This window comes from Homalodisca vitripennis, chromosome 7 (assembly GCF_021130785.1).
Source record: "Homalodisca vitripennis isolate AUS2020 chromosome 7, UT_GWSS_2.1, whole genome shotgun sequence".
Lineage (NCBI taxonomy): Eukaryota > Metazoa > Arthropoda > Insecta > Hemiptera > Cicadellidae > Homalodisca > Homalodisca vitripennis.
The window spans coordinates 125,996,170-126,018,407 of NC_060213.1; the positions used below are offsets into that span (position 1 = coordinate 125,996,170).

The 22,238-nt window shown below is 34.5% G+C and overlaps 1 protein-coding gene across 1 annotated transcript; it reads right to left on the reverse strand.

The window, feature by feature from the left end:
- Nucleotides 1–16,920: 16,920 nt before the first annotated feature.
- Nucleotides 16,921–20,516, reverse strand: LOC124366599. The gene is made up of 2 exons (XM_046823195.1): nt 20,389–20,516; nt 16,921–18,130 (listed from the first exon to the last, which is right to left on the reverse strand). The coding sequence occupies exons 1-2, from the start codon at nt 20,482–20,484 to the stop codon at nt 18,023–18,025; spliced, it is 204 nt and encodes a 67-aa protein (XP_046679151.1). The 5' UTR covers nt 20,485–20,516; the 3' UTR covers nt 16,921–18,022.
- Between the last annotated feature and the right edge of the window lie 1,722 nt (nt 20,517–22,238).

Genomic DNA, 22,238 nt, shown 5'->3' on the forward strand with positions numbered 1-22,238 from the left:
TGCCTGATTGACGGTGAGATTGAGCTGTGCAAAGCTCGAAAATGTGATGTGGGGAAAAATTTTGTTTGATATTTTTAACCCTTTCGTTGGCGTTCCATATCGAATCCCCGCAAAATCTAGCGTGACTGATGATCGATCTATTTATTTCTTACAGGAAATTCTTATATTGATTTCCTACGAAATGCAAGTTGTGTGTTTGTTTATACAATTCTAATTAATTCTCTACTCCTAGACTATACCTACTCACTTTTATACTTACTACTACCTACTAAGACTACACCTACTTATTTTTATTATTATTAGTTTAGTAGCCTATGCGCTACAGAAGCAGAAAAAAATTATGGTTGCCTGTAAAGTCGGTTTTACGGGCGAAGAAATACGTGACAACGTCTTTTTCTCGGTAGAATATTTATTGATATGAATATTATTAAATTGCACAATAGGAACAAGGAATTGAATAAAAATAAGAATTGCACAAATTTTAACTATAGAAATATATTTTGTTTACTAAAACATTGTACATAATTTGAAATTAATTAAAATTTGTTATTGTAAATGGTAAAGTTGAATAAAACATTTACTAAAATTGGGATTTGAAATTCTTGCTAAACACAGTTAAATTCTAACTCCGCGCGTGGTGATTGGTCGGTTTAGTTCGTTTGTTTGGTCGCACTGTTATGACAGGTTAGAGGTTATAATTTGTTATTTTAAATGTTTGACTAGCAATACGCGCTGTTTCTTCTCAATCGACTGAATTACGATTGATTGCAGAGTGATTTAAACTAATAATTTACTTAACACTATCAACATTTGTCAATAGTATGACATAACCTATAAACTCAGTTTCTCAACTTTTGTGTCAATCTAACAATTAATCAATCAATCATAGTTTACGATAATGAAATATCAGTGTACAATTATTTACCTTTATTGTTGTAGTTGTTGTAAATGACGAATCTAAGCACTCCACATTTTCACGAATAAACATAGTTATCTGCTTTATCCCGTGCGGCGGACCCACAGTTATCTGCTTTATCCCGTGCGGATCCCGTGCGGCGGACCCACTGGACGGGCATCGTAACGTTACCGAGCGTTACACTTTTTCATGAGTGACTCCGAGCCGCAACCTAATTTAAGACGTTGTCACGTCAAAATGAAAATGTTAATTTATTGCGGAAGACAACTCTAAGATGTAATTATATTATAATTAAATTACTAAAATAACCACCGAATACTGGTAAATGGTGGTTATTATTTTTTTCCAAAGTTGTCATCTTGTTATGTAATGTAAATGCAAAAGGTGGAAATAAATATACTCTATTCCAGTCTATTCCATTTCAAATTAAACGTAATCGGTTTTATTGTTATATAAATATGCGTAATGTTATGAGATTCATTAACAAACCATATTTATTCCTATCTCAATTTGGTTTAAATTTGTAAATGTTTGCATACTTTTTGAAAGGGAAGGATATGCAGGATTTGATCCTGCGGTATGTACAGTACACGTGTCGTAAACCTGTAATGAATTCTTTTAGTTGAATTTGTTTTGAATTTATGTTGCATTATTTTTCATGTTATTAAACAATGTTGGGTCATGAATATAATATATTGTGTTTTACTCAACTGCATAAATGTGGAGTCCAAGATAAGCTTTGTTTGTATTTTAAATCTGGCTCGAATAAATTTGTAATCGTTTAAGCTTTTGAAATTATATTTTACAAAAGTGTGCTTAGAAATTATATAGAAGGAATTAAAGTTTGTAAAAGAATGGAATAGAATAATAATTCGACATAGCATTGGAACAATGTAACAGTCTATGAGTGTTTTCGTAAATGGAAACTGTTTTTTTAAGTAGTGTGATGAGGTACAATTTATTATTGTAAATAAATTTAAGATTTTGAATTACTTAAGGCAAAAAATTAAAACATTCAATTTTGAAAACCTTTATTAGATTATTAAGAATTTAAGCCAGATTGATATTTTTTAACAGTAGTGGAAACAAGTAACGAACTGCTACAATCGATTGATTGTTTATTGTAGGTTTTTAAATACAATTAAAGTAATATTTATAAGTAATGAAGCCGTGTTAAGTAATCCACACATAGTAAGTTTAACTTTCCTATAGAGTGTATGTAGTGAGTTATTAACGCAAAACACTTTCCTTCCGCTTTCCCTTGCCTGACTTTGTATCTATCGCAGACAAGTTATTAGTTGGAGATTAATTTCACGCCCCAACCCCCACAACACCCCCTTCCCCCTCCCCTCACCACCGTAGCAGATATCGTGTTGTCCGTCCGTCTCTCAGTTGGCAAACACGAACTGTCAGAACACCTTATTTTACTGACACTTGGCCCTTGAACTACAAGGATCCCCGCCGCTCCTGACTGCCATAGAGGAATTGAGATTATAATCTGTGACTTCCGGACAAAGAGCAATAAAGTAAACCGTTAGTACAATCGCTACAACATACTCTGCGCACGTTTGTCACGCGAGTTGGCATTACTGCGGATTTAAAATACGGCGTTACTGCAAATTACAGCGCAAGGAACAACGCCACACAGTTTACGACCAGAGTTACGTCATGTTTTGTTCTTTGACAAGCTGAAATTCTTCTAGACTCTAGATTATGCAAAGTGGAAATGAAAATGATGCAATATACCCCACGACAGACTACAGTTTTGGATTGTATAAAGAAGAAAAAACATTTTGTGTTTTTGTTTTTAGCTTGTTGTTTATAAGCTTCATATTGCTATTATATCATATTCTCTCGATTTATACATTAATCTTTTTACTTTTTATTCTGTATTTATATTATCTTATGGCTTGTATCAGCTATTGCGTAATTTGTTGTAAAATGGTTTGTCCGTTAATAAATAAATACAGACAAATTTCGCATTTGCCAGAAATTTGTAGTACACATATTTCACGTTTTATTGAATGTTATTGGTTGAGAGTTAGCGAAGCCTATCACTAGAGGAGCTGGGAAAGGTCTATCTCTGCGTCTCAGTCTATCTAACCTATACACTTCAAATTTGCATGAAATGCATTTATCTCAATGGTATTTGGCTAAGCGTTAGCGAATACGTTTTTACACTGGTCCTATGGCAACGAGAAACTCGAATAATGAATACATGTTTATACTAAATCCATGTTTTATAGCAACACATATAGCCTACTGAAATGAGCTAGGCTCGAAATGTAGGCTACTTCTAACATGTACATTAAATAATCAGGATGTTTTCAAAAAGTGGACCAAAACCTCGAAAACAGTTTAAAAGGATTTTATCATACAAAGAAGTCTTTTTACAGCTATCCAACTCGTCATTTAGTTTACGTAGTAACTAAGTAAGATGTGTTACTACGTGGTTATGCGTTACTACAGTAGATGCCACATCTACGTACTGTATCGTAATAACAAGAATAAATGTATAGTATATTTACTTGATTACGTGGATAGATCTACACTACGATATCTTACACTATCTTAGTCAATATCGTCACAGGAAATACCTTCGAATTGAGGACACAGTTGTAATAAACATTCTTGCAGTTAAACATATGCGAGATGTCATAGTTCTTAAAAGTCGTAAAATAAAATAATTAAGTAAGAAAAAAATGTTTTATATAAATAAATTTTTAAATACAAGTTTTTTTTATATATTACAAATTTGATTTTTATGATCAGAAATTAAAAGTCCTAATGTGTTGTGTTGGTACAGTGCAGATGAGTGCTGAGTAAAAATTTGAAAGGTCTATCTCATATAGTTTAGGAGATAATTATACCTATGTGAGAAAAAAACAAGTTTTCAGAACACGCTATTAAATAAAAACTTATGTTTAACTGGTTAAAATTTACATTTAAAATCCTCCTGGTACGTATTCTTCATTTTCTTTGTCTTCTTTTTCTTCTTCAGAATTCTCCTTCTCACTCTCTTCTTTTTAGTTTCATCTTCGGTCTCCTTGTCTGCCTTAAAGAAACTAACACTGTAATCAATTTTCCTGAAGGTAAACAAATGCAGCATGCGTTAATACAAAACGGTGTTGACGAATTAGACATTAAAGTACGCCCTATCTATATTTTATTTCTACAGACCAATAGACCTTTATTATAAACATACTTACGACAATAAGCAAGAAGCTTGTAACTGAATGATTGAAATGTTCTATTCTGACATTAGGTATTACAAAAATATTACAAACCACCACGCAGTTGTCTGCGACATCCAGGGCCGTACCCAGATCGATTTTTGAGACAATTAAACCGGCCTCCCTCAGGGGGCCCGGGCCGAACCCCATCAAACGTCTATTTGAAGAGACCGTAGCGACGGTGGCGGAACATCTCTTCCGGCCCCCCAAAGCTAAGTACGGCCCTGGCTACCACCTCTGAAATTCTACCAATCATTTTCTATTTCATGTTTACGTTCTGGTAAGGTTTGATGAAGAAATCAATAGGAATGTATCACTCTCAGATAAATATCATGCTTTTTACTCGGAGAGGGGGGTTGTAAAATGTTGTGATTTTGTACTACACTGTAATTATTAATATAAGTACGTCCTTCTCAGAGATTTTGTAATTTTTCCTGGACGGTGCCATTGGCTGAACCTCAGAGACATGATTTTACTCCATTGCTGGCAAGAAATAACACCACACATTTTACGAATAAGGCTACTTCGCCTTTACTGCTTGTTTATTCCGCATTTTTCTTGATACTCATAAGTCCAAGTTAATAATTTTTATTATTAAAATATGTTAGTTAGTTGCGGTAACCACCACAGTGTTTTTTGGTAAGTGGAAATAGTATCAGACACCCTAATCTTTTCTGCCATAAACTAGCAGAAGCGCAAGAAGTACCCGCACTGGATCGTCTATGCTGCGGATTCTAAGCATTAGAACGACAACATTTAATAAATCTTTCACTGTCACCGCACGCAGAACTTTAAATTCCCTTCCAGATAGCATCGAAGAACTGAAACGCCGGGCACGGTTCAGTTTAGATTTGAAAAACTCTTCTTGGATCAGATGACCGCGGCTGGTGAGGCCAATGGCGGGGGCGTAAACGGGCGGAATGAATGGCAATGAATAGGTTTCAAAATATGTTTTTTTGTAATGTAATATATGTTATTATGTTGTTGCAGAATAATATTAGTTTTTATTTTTAAATAATTTAAAAATATTATCAACAGATTTAAGTTGACGTGGGCCTAATTTCGCCCCTGTACTCATTTACTAGAAAAGAATGTTTGACTCACAATTTTTCAACCCCATGAGTGATAGACTTCGCTAACGCTCAGCCAATAAATAAAAATGTAAATTTTACTGAGGTCTGTTTGAAGTTTTACTACGAAATTTTAGACTTTTAACGGATTGATAAAAAAATTAAATTCAGCATTATGAACACAAGTTATTTTTAGTGTATTTATAATAAATTTTTTAGGTATGAGTAAGAATTGTATCGTTGGAGGTTTATAACAGTTCTGCCAAACGGGACATCGGGATAAACCAAAAGCGAGTTGGCCAAAGTTGTTGAAACAGTAACTCAAAGTTAAGGTTGAGCTGCGGTAGTACCATACACCCTGGCGATACAAACTTTAGTTTAAGGGTAATAGTGAGGGTGACAAATTTTAATTTTCTTAAAAAGACCAAGGTGCTGCTCAAGAACTAAGCCAGGAAAATATTTTTCGGGGGATGGGTCCAGACAACTGATATTTTCCCGTAGCGGATAGATAGTAAGGCCCTAAGAAATTTTGTATCTTAAAAAGTTCTTGGCCCGTTTCTTTGTTGAGAACGACCTTTCAGCAGTACATATCACTACTACTGAATTATTTAACTAATAATAGTTTGCTAAAAAAATCATTGAAAACTTAGGGGGGGATTCCAGACCCCTTGGACCCCCTCGCTAGCTACGTCCCTGACTACGACTATGGACTAGAGTCAGAAGAGGGACAGGTCTCGATTCCTGCCGCGAAATGACGTGCGGGTCTGGATAATATGGAACCAGGTATCCAGTGCATAGTGATTGAGGCCTCCACATTGTCTGGATACGTAGCCTACCAGAAACACACAGAACATTTTATTTTGTTTGTTGGTTAGTAATTGATTGCTTAGTAAATGGTTAGTAAATGATGACCTATTAATTTATGGATCATTAATTTATATTAAGTAAGGGATGTTAGGGGCAGGGTGACTAGACGACCGGCTTTAGGAGTGTTCGTCCTCCTGTCCTCTCGGCTTTTGAATATTATTCCAAATGTCCGGCTTTTGCCGAACGCTTAAATGTTAAAAAATGGTAGCATCACCTTAAAAAATTCTGATTGCTGAAGTCCCGAAGATAATCCACTGTAAAGTTAATGCAGCGCACACGTAATGCCATGGCATGTGAACTGCTGTTAGATTCAGTTGTATGTTGAGTGTTGTCTATAGTGTCACTGACTCACTGTTGTTTCTATCCGCTCAGCTGCACTGGCGCTACTACCCCTTGGTTTTCTATTTGTGTATAATGAATGATAGATTAATTTTGTTATAATGCGTTATATATTTTTGTGTTATAGTGATAATTTCTGACATATGCCTGTTAGTATGTTAGATTCCTATTTCTTTCTCGGTTTGACAATAACCTATTTGAGTATCCGTTAAACTTTTTGAACCGTACATTATCGGTTTACTATTTTGCACAAGAGCGAAACCCATTCTGTCTTTTGAGCTATCGCATTGTAACACAGTTGGTTTGTTTTCATCAAAATGAGCTAGTACCGGTGCACTACTGATCAGTACTTTTAAGTTATTCAAAGCTTTTTGATGCTTCGACATCCACAAGAACGCAACATCTTTCCTTAGTAACTCTCTTAGAGGACTCGTTACTTCTGCCATGTTTGGAATAAAATCACGAACAAAATTGAAAAGCCCCAATAATTTTTGGAATTCTTTTTTGCTTTTGGGGTTTTGAAGCCCACTGATAGCTCTAACACGGTCCGGGTCAGGAGTGTGTCCTCCTTGTGAATAAATTTCACCAAACTATTTTACACTTTTAACTTTGTATTGGAACTTAGATTTATTAAACTTGACATTACTTTCCCTAGCCTTCTCAATGACTTGCTTGATTATTTCATCATGTTATTTTTCACCACTACCAGCAATTAAGATATCATCAAAGTATACCATAACACCTTTAATATTTCCAAAAATCTGCTCAGTACATTTCTGATTTCGGGTGCCAGATTCAATCCGAATGGTAAACGTAAGAATTTATATGTACCAAAAGCGTTCTAAAAGCACAGTGTTGAGAAGATTCTTCATCCAACTCAATGTTATAAAAACCATCTTTAAGATCAAGTACTGAAAAGACAGACTTATTACTCAGTTTGTGAGAAATGTCTACCATAGACGGAATTAAGTGTGGCAATCTTTTAGTTGCTTGATTTAGATCAGTCGGGTCAATACATAGCCTAATATTTCCATTAGGTTTCTCAACTACCACAAGATTACTTACAAAGCTTTTAGGGTTATCTAACTTACAAATAATATTTTGTCTTTCTAGTTCATTTAGAGCATATTGTACTTTGGGCTGAATTCGTCTAGGTGGCTTAACTGTTACCTTAACACTAGGATCGATATCAAAATGACATTTAACCTTGAACTTTCCAATGCCATCAAACACATCAATATTAGAATTAAAAATATCTTGTTTGGTCAGATCAGTCTGAATTTTATTTACTGAAACATCATCTACTTTTTTAATCAAATCAAACCTTTCGCAGCTATCTAGGCCTAAAATACCTATGTCACTTTTGGTGTTAGTTAACAAACTCTACAATTTCATTATTTTTTTCTGGTTATAGGCCTACGTTTTAGTTTTACTACCCTTTCACAGTCTATTTTAGAGCCACCATAAGCTTCAAGAACTACAGTGGTTCTTTCAAGCTTAACTGAAATATCATTACGCTGTAACTTTTCAAATAATTCAAGAGGGCATGTATTTACCTCTGCTCCAGAGTCTAATTTAAACAAAACTTTTTCCTTATCATTGAGAACAAGTGTCTCGTACCATTGATTGGCTTTTGGAATATGCTTAGAATTTTGAATTGTATCTAAAAATAAAGCTTATAACATTTTTCATTACATTTAGTATCTTGGCCTACTTGATTTTCTACAGGGACTGAACCTACACTGGCCACTTGATTAGCTTTAGACCTATGTTTACATCTTATAGCAAAATGATTCATCTTATTACAGACATTACACTTTTTCCATAGGCTGGACATTCTTTTTTGCCATGTGTTTTCCACATTTTTTACATGAGTACTTATTATTATCTTTATTTACATTATTAAACTTGTCCTTTTCATACTTAAAATTAGGCTGTTACTTACTATGAAAGCTAGCACTAGGCCTACTTGTTTTCCAGTTTGACGATTGTCCTTGGTGACGATACACTTGATCCACTGTGTCAATCTGACCTTGATGACAATCCACTGCAACTGTTTTTCCACCTCCTTGTAGTTCCTTAGCTTGCTCCCGGCCCATCTCCGTAGCTCTGCACAGCTTGATCATCTTTTCTAGGCTTAAGTCTCTTTCTCGAAGCATCCTTTCTTGGAGTGATTTATCTGATATACCAAGTATTATTCTGTCTCTTAATAAGCTATCTTGTTGGTCCCCAAACTCACAAGATTTAATGAACATTTTTAGGTCGGTTAAGAAGTTGGTAAAGGTTTCTTCTGGAAGCTGGTTTCTCATATTAAACTTGAATCTCTCCATTACGACATTAGTCTTAGGGCTGCCATAGTCCTCGTAAGCTTTAAGGACCTTCTCGTAGTCTTTCTTATCCTCTTCCGAAAGATCAAAAGTGTAGAATAGGTCGACCGCTTCTTCCCCAATGAGATTTAACAGCATAGCACATTTTATTTCAGAGCCTTTGGTTTCATGTCCAGACGCTTTCATAAATTAATATTAAGAAGCTCTGTTTGAACCGCTTAAAATTTTCATTTAGGTTCCCATTAAGGGACAATGGGTTCGGTGGTTTGAACTCCATCCTAGCCTATGCTTATTATTAAGGTTTAATCCTTTGTGATCTTAGATGTCACTTGTAAAGTTTCACTTACATGATTCACTTTAACTCTTAAGAGCTTCTAGCTTAAATGTAGAATTCACAACATACAGTCACATTGATGACAACCTCTAAACTAGGTTAAGTCGTTAAATGTAGAATTCACTACAGTCGCATTTCCGATAACCTCTAAAATAGGTTAAGTTGTTTTCACTCTTCTTAATCCGTTCAGCATTGTTCTTCTGAGTTTTCCCGCAGCGCCATGTTAGATTCCTTCTTCTATTATGGGATTAACGATTTATTAAATAACACACACATTTAAGAATAACTGATTTATTAGGATAGTTTAGCACACTACATATTGTATATCTCACACTGGTGCATCGACAACCGGATCTCTGCTAACAGTCCTTTTCATATCCGTTAGTATCTCAGTGATACCAACGTGATACCTTAATTAACTAGGGTTTACAAATATTTTATTATATTAAATATGCAACAAGTACACATTACTAATAATGTAATGAGTCAACGCAATGAATTCATTTCAATTATTTAACAGATTTTATTTTTAACAGCTTGGTTCAAATCAGTTATATTTTTAAGAAAAAATTCTAATAATAATTCATTCAATCTTATACCAAATACAAAATAATACTTTAAACCATCAGTATTCACTTTAATAACATGAATTCCTTTTATTTTTCGATTTATATATCAAAACAAATGTAATTGGAATGTTTTAAATTTCCATTACAAGCAATACAGTACTAATTTATAATTTGCGTTTTTCTAATAACGCGTATAAATAAATGTTTTTTGCAAAGTTTATAAGAATATTTAATACTGTCCTCAATTTTGCTTTAATGTCCTCCTTTTTCACCCCCAAAGTCCTCCTTTTATGATTTTGCGTCTAGTCACCCTGGTTAGGGGTTGCGATTGTAACGACCGGCGACCGTTTTACACGAACCCAATTTATCTAAATTACTATATTTATATTTCTATCAAATCTCGGTAAGTGATGTCGAAAACACTTCCGATGTACCTTATAAAAAGGGCAGATAATTGAGTTTGGGTTAGTTTACATCATTAAATCATTAGTTAACAATTGCAACAGTGTATCATAATAATATATTGTAAAGCAGATTTAGGCTCCAGTTCACCTTCCTGTTATTGCAACGTCTGGTATCTGACGCTGTCTCAGACTTGACTCCTGCAATCTGGAGTCATGTTCGTCTGAAGAGATCCAAAGATATCAGACGTTGCAATACAAGGAAGTTTAACTGGAGCCAAATTCAACTTTCAAATTGAATCAACCCTACCTACGTTATGTGTATAATAATATAGTAGTAAAAATCAAAGCTGGACGTGTTAGTGGGATGTGGCTGGGCAGCCGATACTTGGATGAGACCACTGCAATCTAGGCATCAGTTTAGCTCGATCCCTAACAAAACCGCATACGCCACCATTCTAAAGCCAATCTCAGGCAGTCATCTATTTCTAAAGCCGAAATTCCGTCCTGACCCTAAAACTACGAAACTGTTTAGTACTTCTGGTAAAAGTCAGATGAAGTTCTTCTTCAGACGTGTGTCCGTTTGAAATTAGATAACAAGTTAGCCAGTACGAGTCACGCTATAGTTTTTTATCAGCGAGTACTTGAATCCATAGAGAGAAAGAAAATTCAATAAATATTTATTTAATTGTAAGGTTTTAAGGTGTGTAGGTAAACTCAAAATCATGTTCTCCTGAAACCTATTAGGTCACATTCGATATTCGTACAATCTCATTTCGTAAAAATTTTTCTATAAGCAAATATATTTTTTTTAAATAAACCAATTGTGCAAGTCCGTATTTTAGTTTATTGACTGATTACCGAGATTAGATTATGTACAATACCCCCCCCCCACAAGAAATAAGGGGAAGAAAGTAAACCCAAAATTAGCAAAAAAAGATTTGTGCAGCATGTACATGCCTCGAATACATTTAAGTTCGTGGTAATTCGTATGGTAAAGCGTTTGATAAACCAGAAAACCTGTATATGGCAATTTTAGGCAACTCCCTTTTTTCCGGATTTCGTGAAAATTTTGCAGGATTAGCTCGTATTAGAGTATTGGATGTCAGGTCGATCGATCTATGACGGCAAAATTGCCCAGAGTTTACCTGGGATGGATTACGCTATTCAATTTCCGAGACCCAAAACACTTCATTGTACAGGTTAATAGAATAACCAACGAGCGTGCCATAGTCAAAATGTGTTTATTCCCCTTTACCCAGTGATGACTAAAACTTTTTAAGCTTTTTACTACATAAACTATTCTGAAAAGAATTACTGAAAAAATTAATATACTATCATACACTCACCAGTATGTTTGTTCACGTCTTGATTATTTCGCAATTGTCTCGTTACTCATAAACCAAATGTTAAACTTTTTCAACTTTCTAATTTGTCATTATTCAAATATCAGATGTCTATTTGTGTCAAACCAATTTAAAGCCAATCTCAGGTAGTTGTTATTAAGCCAAGATTCTGTCCTTACCCTATACATTTAAGAAATATAATTCTGTATTACAAGATACCTTTCATAATTAATTAGCACATAATAGTATTGGATAATGTGAAATGTAAGTATACAAGTAAGTAGGCCTAATTAAATTTACGTGAATTTACGTGATTAGTCTAATCAGAACTGTACAAGGGAAATTAAGTTAAGTAACAGGAACGTATGGGAATTTAAAATCGTTATGTGAGCATATATTCACTGAAAATAAATAGTTACTGATAAAAACATATAGTCACTGATAACAGCATATATTCACTGATAACAGCATACATTCACTGATAAGAGAATATAGTCACTGATAAGAGCATATAGTCACAGATAAGAGCATATATTCACTGATAACAGCTGGAGAATTTATTCAGAATTATTCACTGATAATAGCATATATTCTATCTTACATATATTCTATCTCATTTTGAAACAAATACATTTTTGGCTGAGCGTTAGCTAAGGAAATTTAGTATTGTCTGTCTGTCCGCATGATATCTTGAAAACTGTTTTATCTATAGCTTTGGAATTTTGATTGTAGCTTCATTTCAATGTATGGAACATAGAATTCGATAATAGCACACGTCACTCCATGGGATTTGGCTGAGCGGTAGCGAATGTCTAACACTGGTCTTGTAGGTAACCATGATGGCGAAGGGAACATTTCAAGAATAATTACATATGTAAACAAACTGAACTCAATAATACCACAATTTGACATGTGAAATATTAACACAAGTAAATAACAATCCGTAAGTTATCTCAAGGAATATTTCATCTGGAAACTTTATTTCTACATTGTTTATCTATGGGATATTCCAGAGCGTCATTGAGTAGGCTGGCACATTTTCCCTTGATTTGCCAGAATTTAAAAGTTTTTTCTGTATAAATGCCTGTGTGCCCCCTGTCTATCCGCAGGACATTTCAAGAATGAAATGAGCCTTAGACTTGAAGTTCTAGACAACCTCGGCGAAGGCTATTACACAGCACCTAGTATGACGTACTTTTGTAATTAAAATGTCCCCATACCCAGTTATTCTGTAAAACAATCAATCGTCAATAATAACAGTAAACAACGAATGTAAGTAGGCATAGTGATGTAGAAACAGAACCATGACGTTTTGATAAGTGGTATCAGCTATCTTCTTCACGAGTAAATACCTAAAAGGATTTTAAGCCTGCGCTAAAGAAAAAAATAACAAGAACCTCAATACCATGACCCTTCACCTTTGAACGTTTATACAGTCTTAAATTTTACTCATAGGCCTCTATGACTTTGCATCTGAAGAAGAAAGTAAATATCAGTTGTCAAATCGTAGCATTAATCTTTTGTAACACCCGACAATGGTATATGTTTGTAAAAAATCAGTAATACCAATCAAAATGAGGTAGGGAATTGTGGGTAAAGTTATGTGCAGATATTGCCTCCAGTAGACCTTTCAGACATTGCATTTCGACGACATATCTGAAGAAGAAAGTAAATACCAGTTGTCGAAACGTATGTTGTATGTTGTTGGGTTAAGTTTTGGTTACACCCGACGACGGTATATGCCTGTAAAAACGCAGTTATACCAACCAAAATGATGTAGGGAAATGTGGGATCAGTTATGTGCAGATATTGCCTCCAGCAGACCTTTCAGACATTGCAATTCGACGACACATCTGAAGAAGAAAGTAAATATAACTTTTCGAAACGTATGGTTACGTTTAGGTAACATCCGACGATGGTATATGCCTGTAAAAACGCAGTACTTCCAACCAAAATGAGGTAGGAAGATGTGGGATCAGTTATGGGCAGTTCTTGCCTACAGCAGACCTTTCACCTTGATTATGGATCCTTCTCAAAAAGATTCATAATCAAGGTCTTTCAGCAATTTCCATTCGACGGAGACGTTCCAATTCCTTTTTCTTTTTCCAAAGAACATCAAATTTTTCCGGCGTAGCAGTTACTCTTCAGCATTATCCAACTTTTTTAATTCAAATTGTTTTATTTCGAGTCTTATATGCATTTTTCACTGACACAGCTAACTTGATTTTAAATAAAAGCTTATTAAAGAGAAATTTCAGAATTTGACCTATGACCTTGACAGGGCGTTTTAAGTCAACTGCTGACTTTTCAACAGAAGTAATCATCCACAGTCAAATAACGAATCATGAATGTCAATAATTAATTTTAGCGTACTAATAACTTGTAATCATCGCAACATGCAATTCAAAGGTCAAGTAATTGTAATATGAGTAACACATAAGATGGGCAAGTAATTTAATAACATGTATAGGCTCCCAGAACGTGGGTTGTGAGTAGCGTGTCAATATTGACCCTCATCTCACGACACTCGCTAAGCTTCTTCGAAACTGACGACTTTTCGGTACACAGTAATACCGCATGAATGTAAACCTTATTATACTGCTGCATCATGTGAGTTTCACGTTTAGAAAAGCTTTTAAAGGACATCTTTTAACCCTTTGAGTGCCACAGCGTCGCTAATTTTGACGTTTCGTATTTCGATAATATTTTATATAGTACAAGATTGTTTTCCAGAAAGCTGTACTCAATAGGTTCCAAACTATCAATAAATACGAGTTTTATGTTGTTCCTCTACTATTTAATCTGTGAAACTTATGTTGTTTGGGTACTTATCAAGAAGCCACTATTTTTGGACGAGTTTTCCTTATCGGGGACAAAATAAATTACAGTATTAAAAACAACTGACTTTATTTAACCCATTTTGGAATTTACAAGTTATTACGACAATCAATTAAATAAAAAAACTATAAAAACAACGTTTCATTATTCGAAAATGTCAGGTCATTCGTGTGTCTATTTGGAGACGACTTGGAGATAGGAAGTATGACTCATCGAGTATTTTTCGATTCATTATGGAAGAAGGAAGGTATAATGAAGTTTATTTTGATCTCTGATAAGGAAAACTCGTCCAAAAATAGTGGGCTGTGATAATACCGAAGTACATGTACGATGATTCTGTCTTCCAATCACGCGACGTAGCGGACGAGTACCGTGTTGCGTAACAGCCTTTCTTGTTGTTTATGTGCCGATAACCAAGCATTTGAGTAAATACAAAGTAAAATAGTAACTTATAGAGTATTTTACTGTATTCTTTACAAAATGAATGTAGTGATTTCAGTTGTGTCCAAGCAAAAAACGTGAATTTTCAGTGTAAATATTATTAGGGTTATTATTTACTCGTAGTAAATGTAAACTTTTATGTAAATATGTTAGCAAGTATTTGTTTCCACACTTACTAATCATATTTACGATTTGTGTTATATTGATGTTTTATTATAATTATTGGGAAAACTACATCATTAATAAGTAATTTCTAAACTCTGACAAATGAAGTACAGTTTATAAAATGCCAGTACCGGGCAGCATTTTGTTAATACATATAATGCCATGTTTTTAAAATTCTAGAATAAAATATTACACATGAGTTTTATTTAGAATTATATGGCCTTTATTATGGTATAAAGAAAAAATCTTAAAAATACCGTGTACACTCAAATTAGGTCGAAACTTAACTTTTTATACAAAATTTAAAAAAATTATAAATACTGATTTTTTTTATTTTTATAAATCAAATTTTATTTGTAACGATATATATCATATTCTGCATTTAATAAAAAAAAAACAACAACAAAAATGATGGAAATCTGTTTGGTAGTTATTTTATAACTGCTTTTTTTCCAAAAGCTTACAAATATGCGAAAACAGCGTGGCACTTTATGCACATGCCTTCGGAAACTACCCGTGGTACTCAGATGGTTAATATACATTTTAGGATACTTCATAACTACCTGTAATTTATATAAATTTGTAATAAGGAATTTATTTCAAATTACGAGTGTAATTGAAAAGTATGTATGTGCCGAGCAGTGGTGGGGATACTGGGAGAGGGGGGCGAAGGGGTTCACCCCACCCTGCGTGAACTAAAATCACTCATTGTATTTTTACAAACGGTTTACTTATAATAGTCTAGGAATCGACAGGCAATGAGCACAACCTGGTTTTCTTGGAATCGGAATACTAGGTTGTTCCTTAGTATCTTAGAAATATATTTTTCTTAAAATATTATCCAGCCACAAAATAGTCAAGTAGATGAAAGACTGAAAGTCGCCTCTTTAATGTCTGTAGGCTATACGGTCAGTAGACATAGATTTGACATTATTTATGTCTTTCAATTGGTTTTAAGCGTCTCAAACTAAAAAAAATGATCTGAGAAATATTATTATTTTATCCCTTTTTGATACCCTTTTATTTCGACCTCCACCAAAACTAACGCGGCTGACTTAAAAACACAGGTTGTGTGCTTATACAATGCATTTTGCCTTTTGGTTTCTGGACCATAAAATTCTCTCAGTATTGAGAAATTTGACCAAAAACCAATCAAAAACTTTTAAAAGTAAACTAATCAAACATTTGTCCCCAGCAGGGATCACTTCTGGCTGGTTTATACCTTCCAGTTGAACCTATCACTGGGCACAGCAAAGACCGATGTGCCATTTAAATCTGGGTAACCTTAGAGATGTCCAGGAGCGGACATCACTAACCACAAATGTCGAGAATCTGGGGTTCAAGGGCAATTCGAAAGGTCTAGTCTACTGCAGGAGATGTCTGTTGGAGTTGGTGGAGTTTGTGCCCTAACCTCAGAGGTTCTTGCTAGCCTCAACAAGGATGTGTCACCCCCTGTCTGCTTTGACTGGAGAGGCTGGTTCAGAGCTGGCTTCCCCTTCTTCCGGAAAGACATGACTTTGAGATTTAATTCTTCCTCATGGATCTCGACAGGAGGACCCCTATTCCCTAACCTCACCCATCCTGAATATCCTGTCACCCCGGAAGCAGCGCTAAGGTTCTTAAAGGACTAAGTGCAATTTATAAGCTCCTCGTCCTATGAGAAAAAAACTCAAACATTTGTAAAAATTCAAAATATTTTTCATTATGAACATTTTTTACGATCTAAGGTCTCCCCAGAGATACAAAAAGGGTTCTCACATTGACAGAAGTAGGGAAGAACCATAAATTGTACATACATTATCATACTAATTGTTCAGTCACTAACCAAGTTTTCTGCATTCTTACGCTAGCTGACAGAGTAATCCATTACTTACTGGTATGCATTGCGGTGATGGTTGATAAAGATTTTGTTTCCTGAAAGTGTGAAAAATACCAAGAAAGAGACAGGGTGGGGCGGAAAGGCTTTTCGCTTACTCTAATACTCTCGTCGTATTAAATTTGTGGGCAGGGGTGAAATAATCCTCTTTGCCTTTATACACTTGAAACGTTTTATTAATTACTTAGGTTAATTAGCACTTTAATAATGGCCCTCGTGGGGATAATTATGAACATGAACGGCTAGTTAAATTAACGAACTACACTACTATAATGAATGTTTCTAAGTATGCAAGTTTGTACAAATAAACTAAAGTAATCTATGTTTGCTTTTTATTTACAAGCATTATACTGTTACACTCAATATATATCTATTCTACAACACTTAACCATAAAACTGGTTTTTAATAATATTAATATAATACAGTAATATGTACAAAAATGTATTATACATAGAAGAATGTCTCATTGAAAACAAATTATCTAATTAATTATTACGGATTTGTTTAGATAAGTTTTTCTATAGCTAGACACAACGATATTTTTTTGATATGTAATAGTTGAATTTGTTACAATCTAAAGAAATTATATTTGAAAGAATGTAAAAAAAGGAAACTTTTGTAAGGATTTACAATTTGCAGAAATAATCAATAACGTTGTTACTATTTAATATACTGATTGTTACTTACAGATTTATAATTTTTTAACGATTTTAAGTTATAGTTTTACTTCTTGGAATTGGAAATGCTGGCAAACTTAGACGATGAAACAGAAAAAAATAATTTCCTTAAATTTTAACCGATGAAATAACAATTATTGCATTTTAGGTTCATTATTACATTAATGGCAGATTCGAATTGTGACATTCTTTTCGTTAAGTTATAATTTAAACGTTTTAAGGACCACCATTTCTGCAGTTCTTATAGTTCTGTATTCTTATTTCTGTAAGTAGAAGATATTTTTATTTTTTGTTTAGTAAAAATATAGGTCCTACTGAAATAAACCATATACAATTATAATGCCATATACATATTTGAACTCGAACAGTTATTTATAAATAAAATAGAAACAGAAAGGCAGACGATAGTAAAACAGTATTCTAATACATTCTTAACGTTTTTTTTTGTTGATAAAACGTAAAAATAAATAAATAAACAGGACACTTTTTTTGTTTTGCTCCGTAAAGAAAATAACCATAATGTTATGAATTAAACCCTGAAGTCATGTATGGAGAAAAATATATTCCACAATCTTATCTAATAATGCACTTTGCTGACTGTCTTTGCACCGCTTTCTGTAGTTCACTGCCTCCTCATCATGACGCGATAGTTCCGGCAGCGCTTGACCAGGTCGAACTTCCGGTATCGGAGGCAGTGCCACTGTGGTATCTGCCGCATGTTCTCGACTATCTGTGAAAAAAACAAACATTACTTTACTGTTTTCGATTAGTGGATAACTCATTTAATGCTGTAATTAGAGGCAAGGGAAGAAAGAACGCTCGGACTGCCATCTGTGGAGTGAGACGTCAACTAGTAAATATTGGAACTGTAACAATGAAAGATATGTGGCGCAGCCTAGCGTCGACTCTCAGAACTAACTAAAATAATTCCCGAAACTCAGCACACCTTGTCTGTATATTATGCACGAGTTTATGTCAAGTATGAAATTTAATAAAGCAATTAAAGGTGGCATTGTCTAGGGTCTACACCATTAGATTTCGAAATGTTATATAACATCTTTTGACAAGGTATATCATTATTAAGTTCAAACGTTATAAATGTGGTGGTCTTTTTTATTGTGTAATGGGTGGAAAGAAATCATCTCCCCCACATCCTCATCATATCACAGAATGTACACCAATATTGGGAGATATTGTTTACATTAATTTATTTTTAACAATTCTCATTGTTATTATAATTTTTTATGATTTCAGTAGCAGTATGAAACCCCAATATTTTCAAAAGACAGAATCCTAAATTGTGACACATCCGATAAAATAAAACATAGGTGTCGTCTAAATGTCACTAAAACATGTATTTTTTTAAACTTTTTAATATTTCCTTATGATAGTGTAATTTTGCTGAAACAGGATTTCGGACATTTGCCATCGTTATATGTCATATAAGGTATAACACAACGTTTCGAGGATTGGAATCTATCCTCTTCGTCAGGTGTGGGAGCTATTAATACATACAAAAATAACGAAAAGAAAGAAAAATACAGTATCCTACTAGCAGTATCCCACTATAGTCTGTGCTAGTGTGATGTGTGATTGTGATCCTCGTACTTGTGATTTGTGTTTGATACTTGCATCTTTGGGTTTGTTTGAACCCTTTTCTTTACCTTCTTTTCTTCTTTCTGTTCTACATTTTTGTATGTATTAATACTTCCTCCACCTGACGAAGAGGATAGATTCCAATCCTCGAAACATTGTGTTATACATTTTTAACATATAACGATGGAAATATCCGAAATCCTCCTACCCTTTTAAACCTTCCATCGTCAATAACAAACTTTAAACAATGAACAAAAAGGTGTAATATATTCTATTTTCACAAACGTTAATTGCTATAATTCAAGTGTATTATTAGCCTAGAGATTGTAGCCAGTTAATGTCATAGAGTTTCATTATCTTTCTACTCTAAGGTATGCAAATAAATCGATTCATTCATTGAAAAATTCAAAAGCCCTGCACTTAATAGGTTAAACAAGTTAGTGGACACACAGAGAGTGTAGAGGGCAAGGAATTTAATTATCAAATTTCTCTGGCGGTAAGCATGCAGTGTCGGGCAACTTCCACCCCTCCCCCTATTCAACCACCCCCCTCCCGCTACAAACCCACACACATACATGAAACCGGGTATGGATCAGAGAGATGTTATATTTACTGCCAAAGCCTCCGATGTTATAAAACCGACCGTCAGATTTCTTCTGGGCAGTTGGCAATAGGAACAATCTTTGCTTTTATGTTTATTTCGCTTTACTGTTCGATTAGAACAGAGGTTATATTTTATGATTTACATTTGTTATTTATTAATTCAATACAATTGTTTTAAAAATTAAAATAGTATACCACCAACAACAAATATTTACCTATTGTGGTAAGGCTGTGGGTCGTTAACCGAAAGTTCACGGGTTCGATTCCCTTGGACGGCAAAAAAATTTTTGCATTTTAATTTAGAATGTTTTTCCTTCGAAACGTATTATACAATAAATTAAAATGCCAATAGTGTTGAAAGAACCCCGATAAAACAAAATAAAAAATAATTAAAAACAAATTTGTATTTAATTTGACTATTCTCCGTTAGTTAGACTGATAGGCCATCTCACTGAATTTAAAACAGCCACGCATTCAATCAATCCTTACTGTTATTACAGCTGAGTAATGTTACAACTTAGTTTAACAAACACATCTGGAGTCCAAACAAAATTGAAGGAAAAGAATGGCTAAGAAGTTCAACGTAAGTGCCGAGCATTGTAGCTGAGTGGTTAGCGTCTCAGTTTAACACCCAAGGGAGCCAGGTTCGAATCCCGGATAGGTCAAGATATTTTTGCACGCTAACCTAGTCTCAAGAAATTGTAAAATAGTAGTAATGGTAAATAGTTCCAGTCTAGGGCTTCAGATGAACCATCAAAAACAAGAACGGATAATTATAGAGGTACTAACAGCATCAGCGTTGCTGACGGGGTGTCCGTAGGTTACAGCGAGCAGCGTCAGCAATCCCAAGATGGCGACGAAGAAAGAGTGCAGACACAACTTCATGTTGACAGCAGGTATGTGCGGGAATCCTTGGCTGAACTGTCAACAAAACATTGTACGTGTCAACAACAGGTATTTACAGCAGTGTAAAGTTCAGCTGGCTATTTTATGATTATGCATATTTAAGGTAAAAAACTGTTTAGAGGGGTTTCCACTGTTAGCTGGTACTAAAGAAGCATGACAAGTTTGAAGAAAATCTAATGACTTAGTATATTTTTTCAGGCGAGTAAATGATGTAAGCTATAACATGACAAAATATAATCCTTATCATTTCTTTTTTCGTTGCCCATACCGATGGTAAATGTCCAAACCCTGTTGTCCTTTCTAACAATAAATTACTTATCATAGAATTTTAACTTGTAGTGATTTGCCTAAAATCTTTCTACAATGACTGACGAACCGTTTTGAAATAGGATAGAATCAAAATATCATTATCTCAACAATTTTTGGTAATTTCTGCATCCTTTAGGACTTCAATGTTGTGTTGATTGGTCCCTACCCTCCAACACTATACAGATTACAATGGTAAGACTGCTAGTGGATGTAAAATGCATTGCTGGTTACCATGTAATGTTCCTAATATTGTATTCAATAAAAAAAAAACGCTCTTGTAGGGCCTACACGTCAAATGTCTTGCTGATTATAGTGTACTTTTCCTAATATTGTATTGTATTCGGTGAAAAAGGCTCTTGTATACGTCAAATGCCTTGCTGGTTATCGTGTACTCTTCCTAATATTGTATTGTATTCTGTAGAAAAGGCTCTTGTAGACGACAAATGCCTTGCTGATTATCGTGTACTTTTCCTAATATTGTATTGTATTCTGTAGGAAAGGCTCTTGTATACGTCAACTGCCTTGCTGGTTATCATGTACTCTTCCTAATATTGTATTGTATTCGGTGGAAAAGGCTCTTGTACACGTCAAATGCCTTGCTGGTTATCATGTACTCTTCCTAATATTGTATTGTATTCGGTGGAAAAGGCTCTTGTAGACGTCAAATGCCTTGCTGGTTATCATGTACTCTTCCTAATATTGTATTGTATTCGGTAGAAAGGGCTCTTGTAGACGTCAAATGCCTTGCTGGTTATCGTGTACTTTTCTTAATATTGTATTGTATTCTGTAGAAAAGGCTCTTGTAGACGTCAAATGCCTTGCTGGTTATCGTGTACTCTTCCTAATATTGTATTGTAATCGGTGGAAAAGGCTCTTGTAGACGTCAAATGCCTTGCTGGTTATCGTGTACTCTTCCTAATATTGTATTGTATTCGGTGGAAAAGGCTTTTGTAGACGTCAAATGCCTTGCTGGTTATCACGTACTCTTCCTAATATTGTATTGTATTCGGTGGAAAAGGCTCTTGTAGACGTCAAATGCCTTGCTGGTTATCGTGTACTCTTCCTAATATTGTATTGTATTCGGTGGAAAAGGCTCTTGTAGACGTCAAATGCCTTGCTGGTTATCGTGTACTCTTCCTAATATTGTATTGTATTCGGTGGAAAAGGCTCTTGTAGACGTCAAATGCCTTGCTGGTTATCGTGTACTCTTCCTAATATTGTATTGTATTCGGTGGAAAAGGCTCTTGTAGACGTCAAATGCCTTGCTGGTTATCGTGTACTCTTCCTAATATTGTATTGTATTCGGTGGAAAAGGCTCTTGTAGACGTCAAATGCCTTGCTGGTTATCGTGTACTCTTCCTAATATTGTATTGTATTCGGTAGAAAAGGCTCTTGTAGACGTCAAATGCCTTGCTGGTTATCGT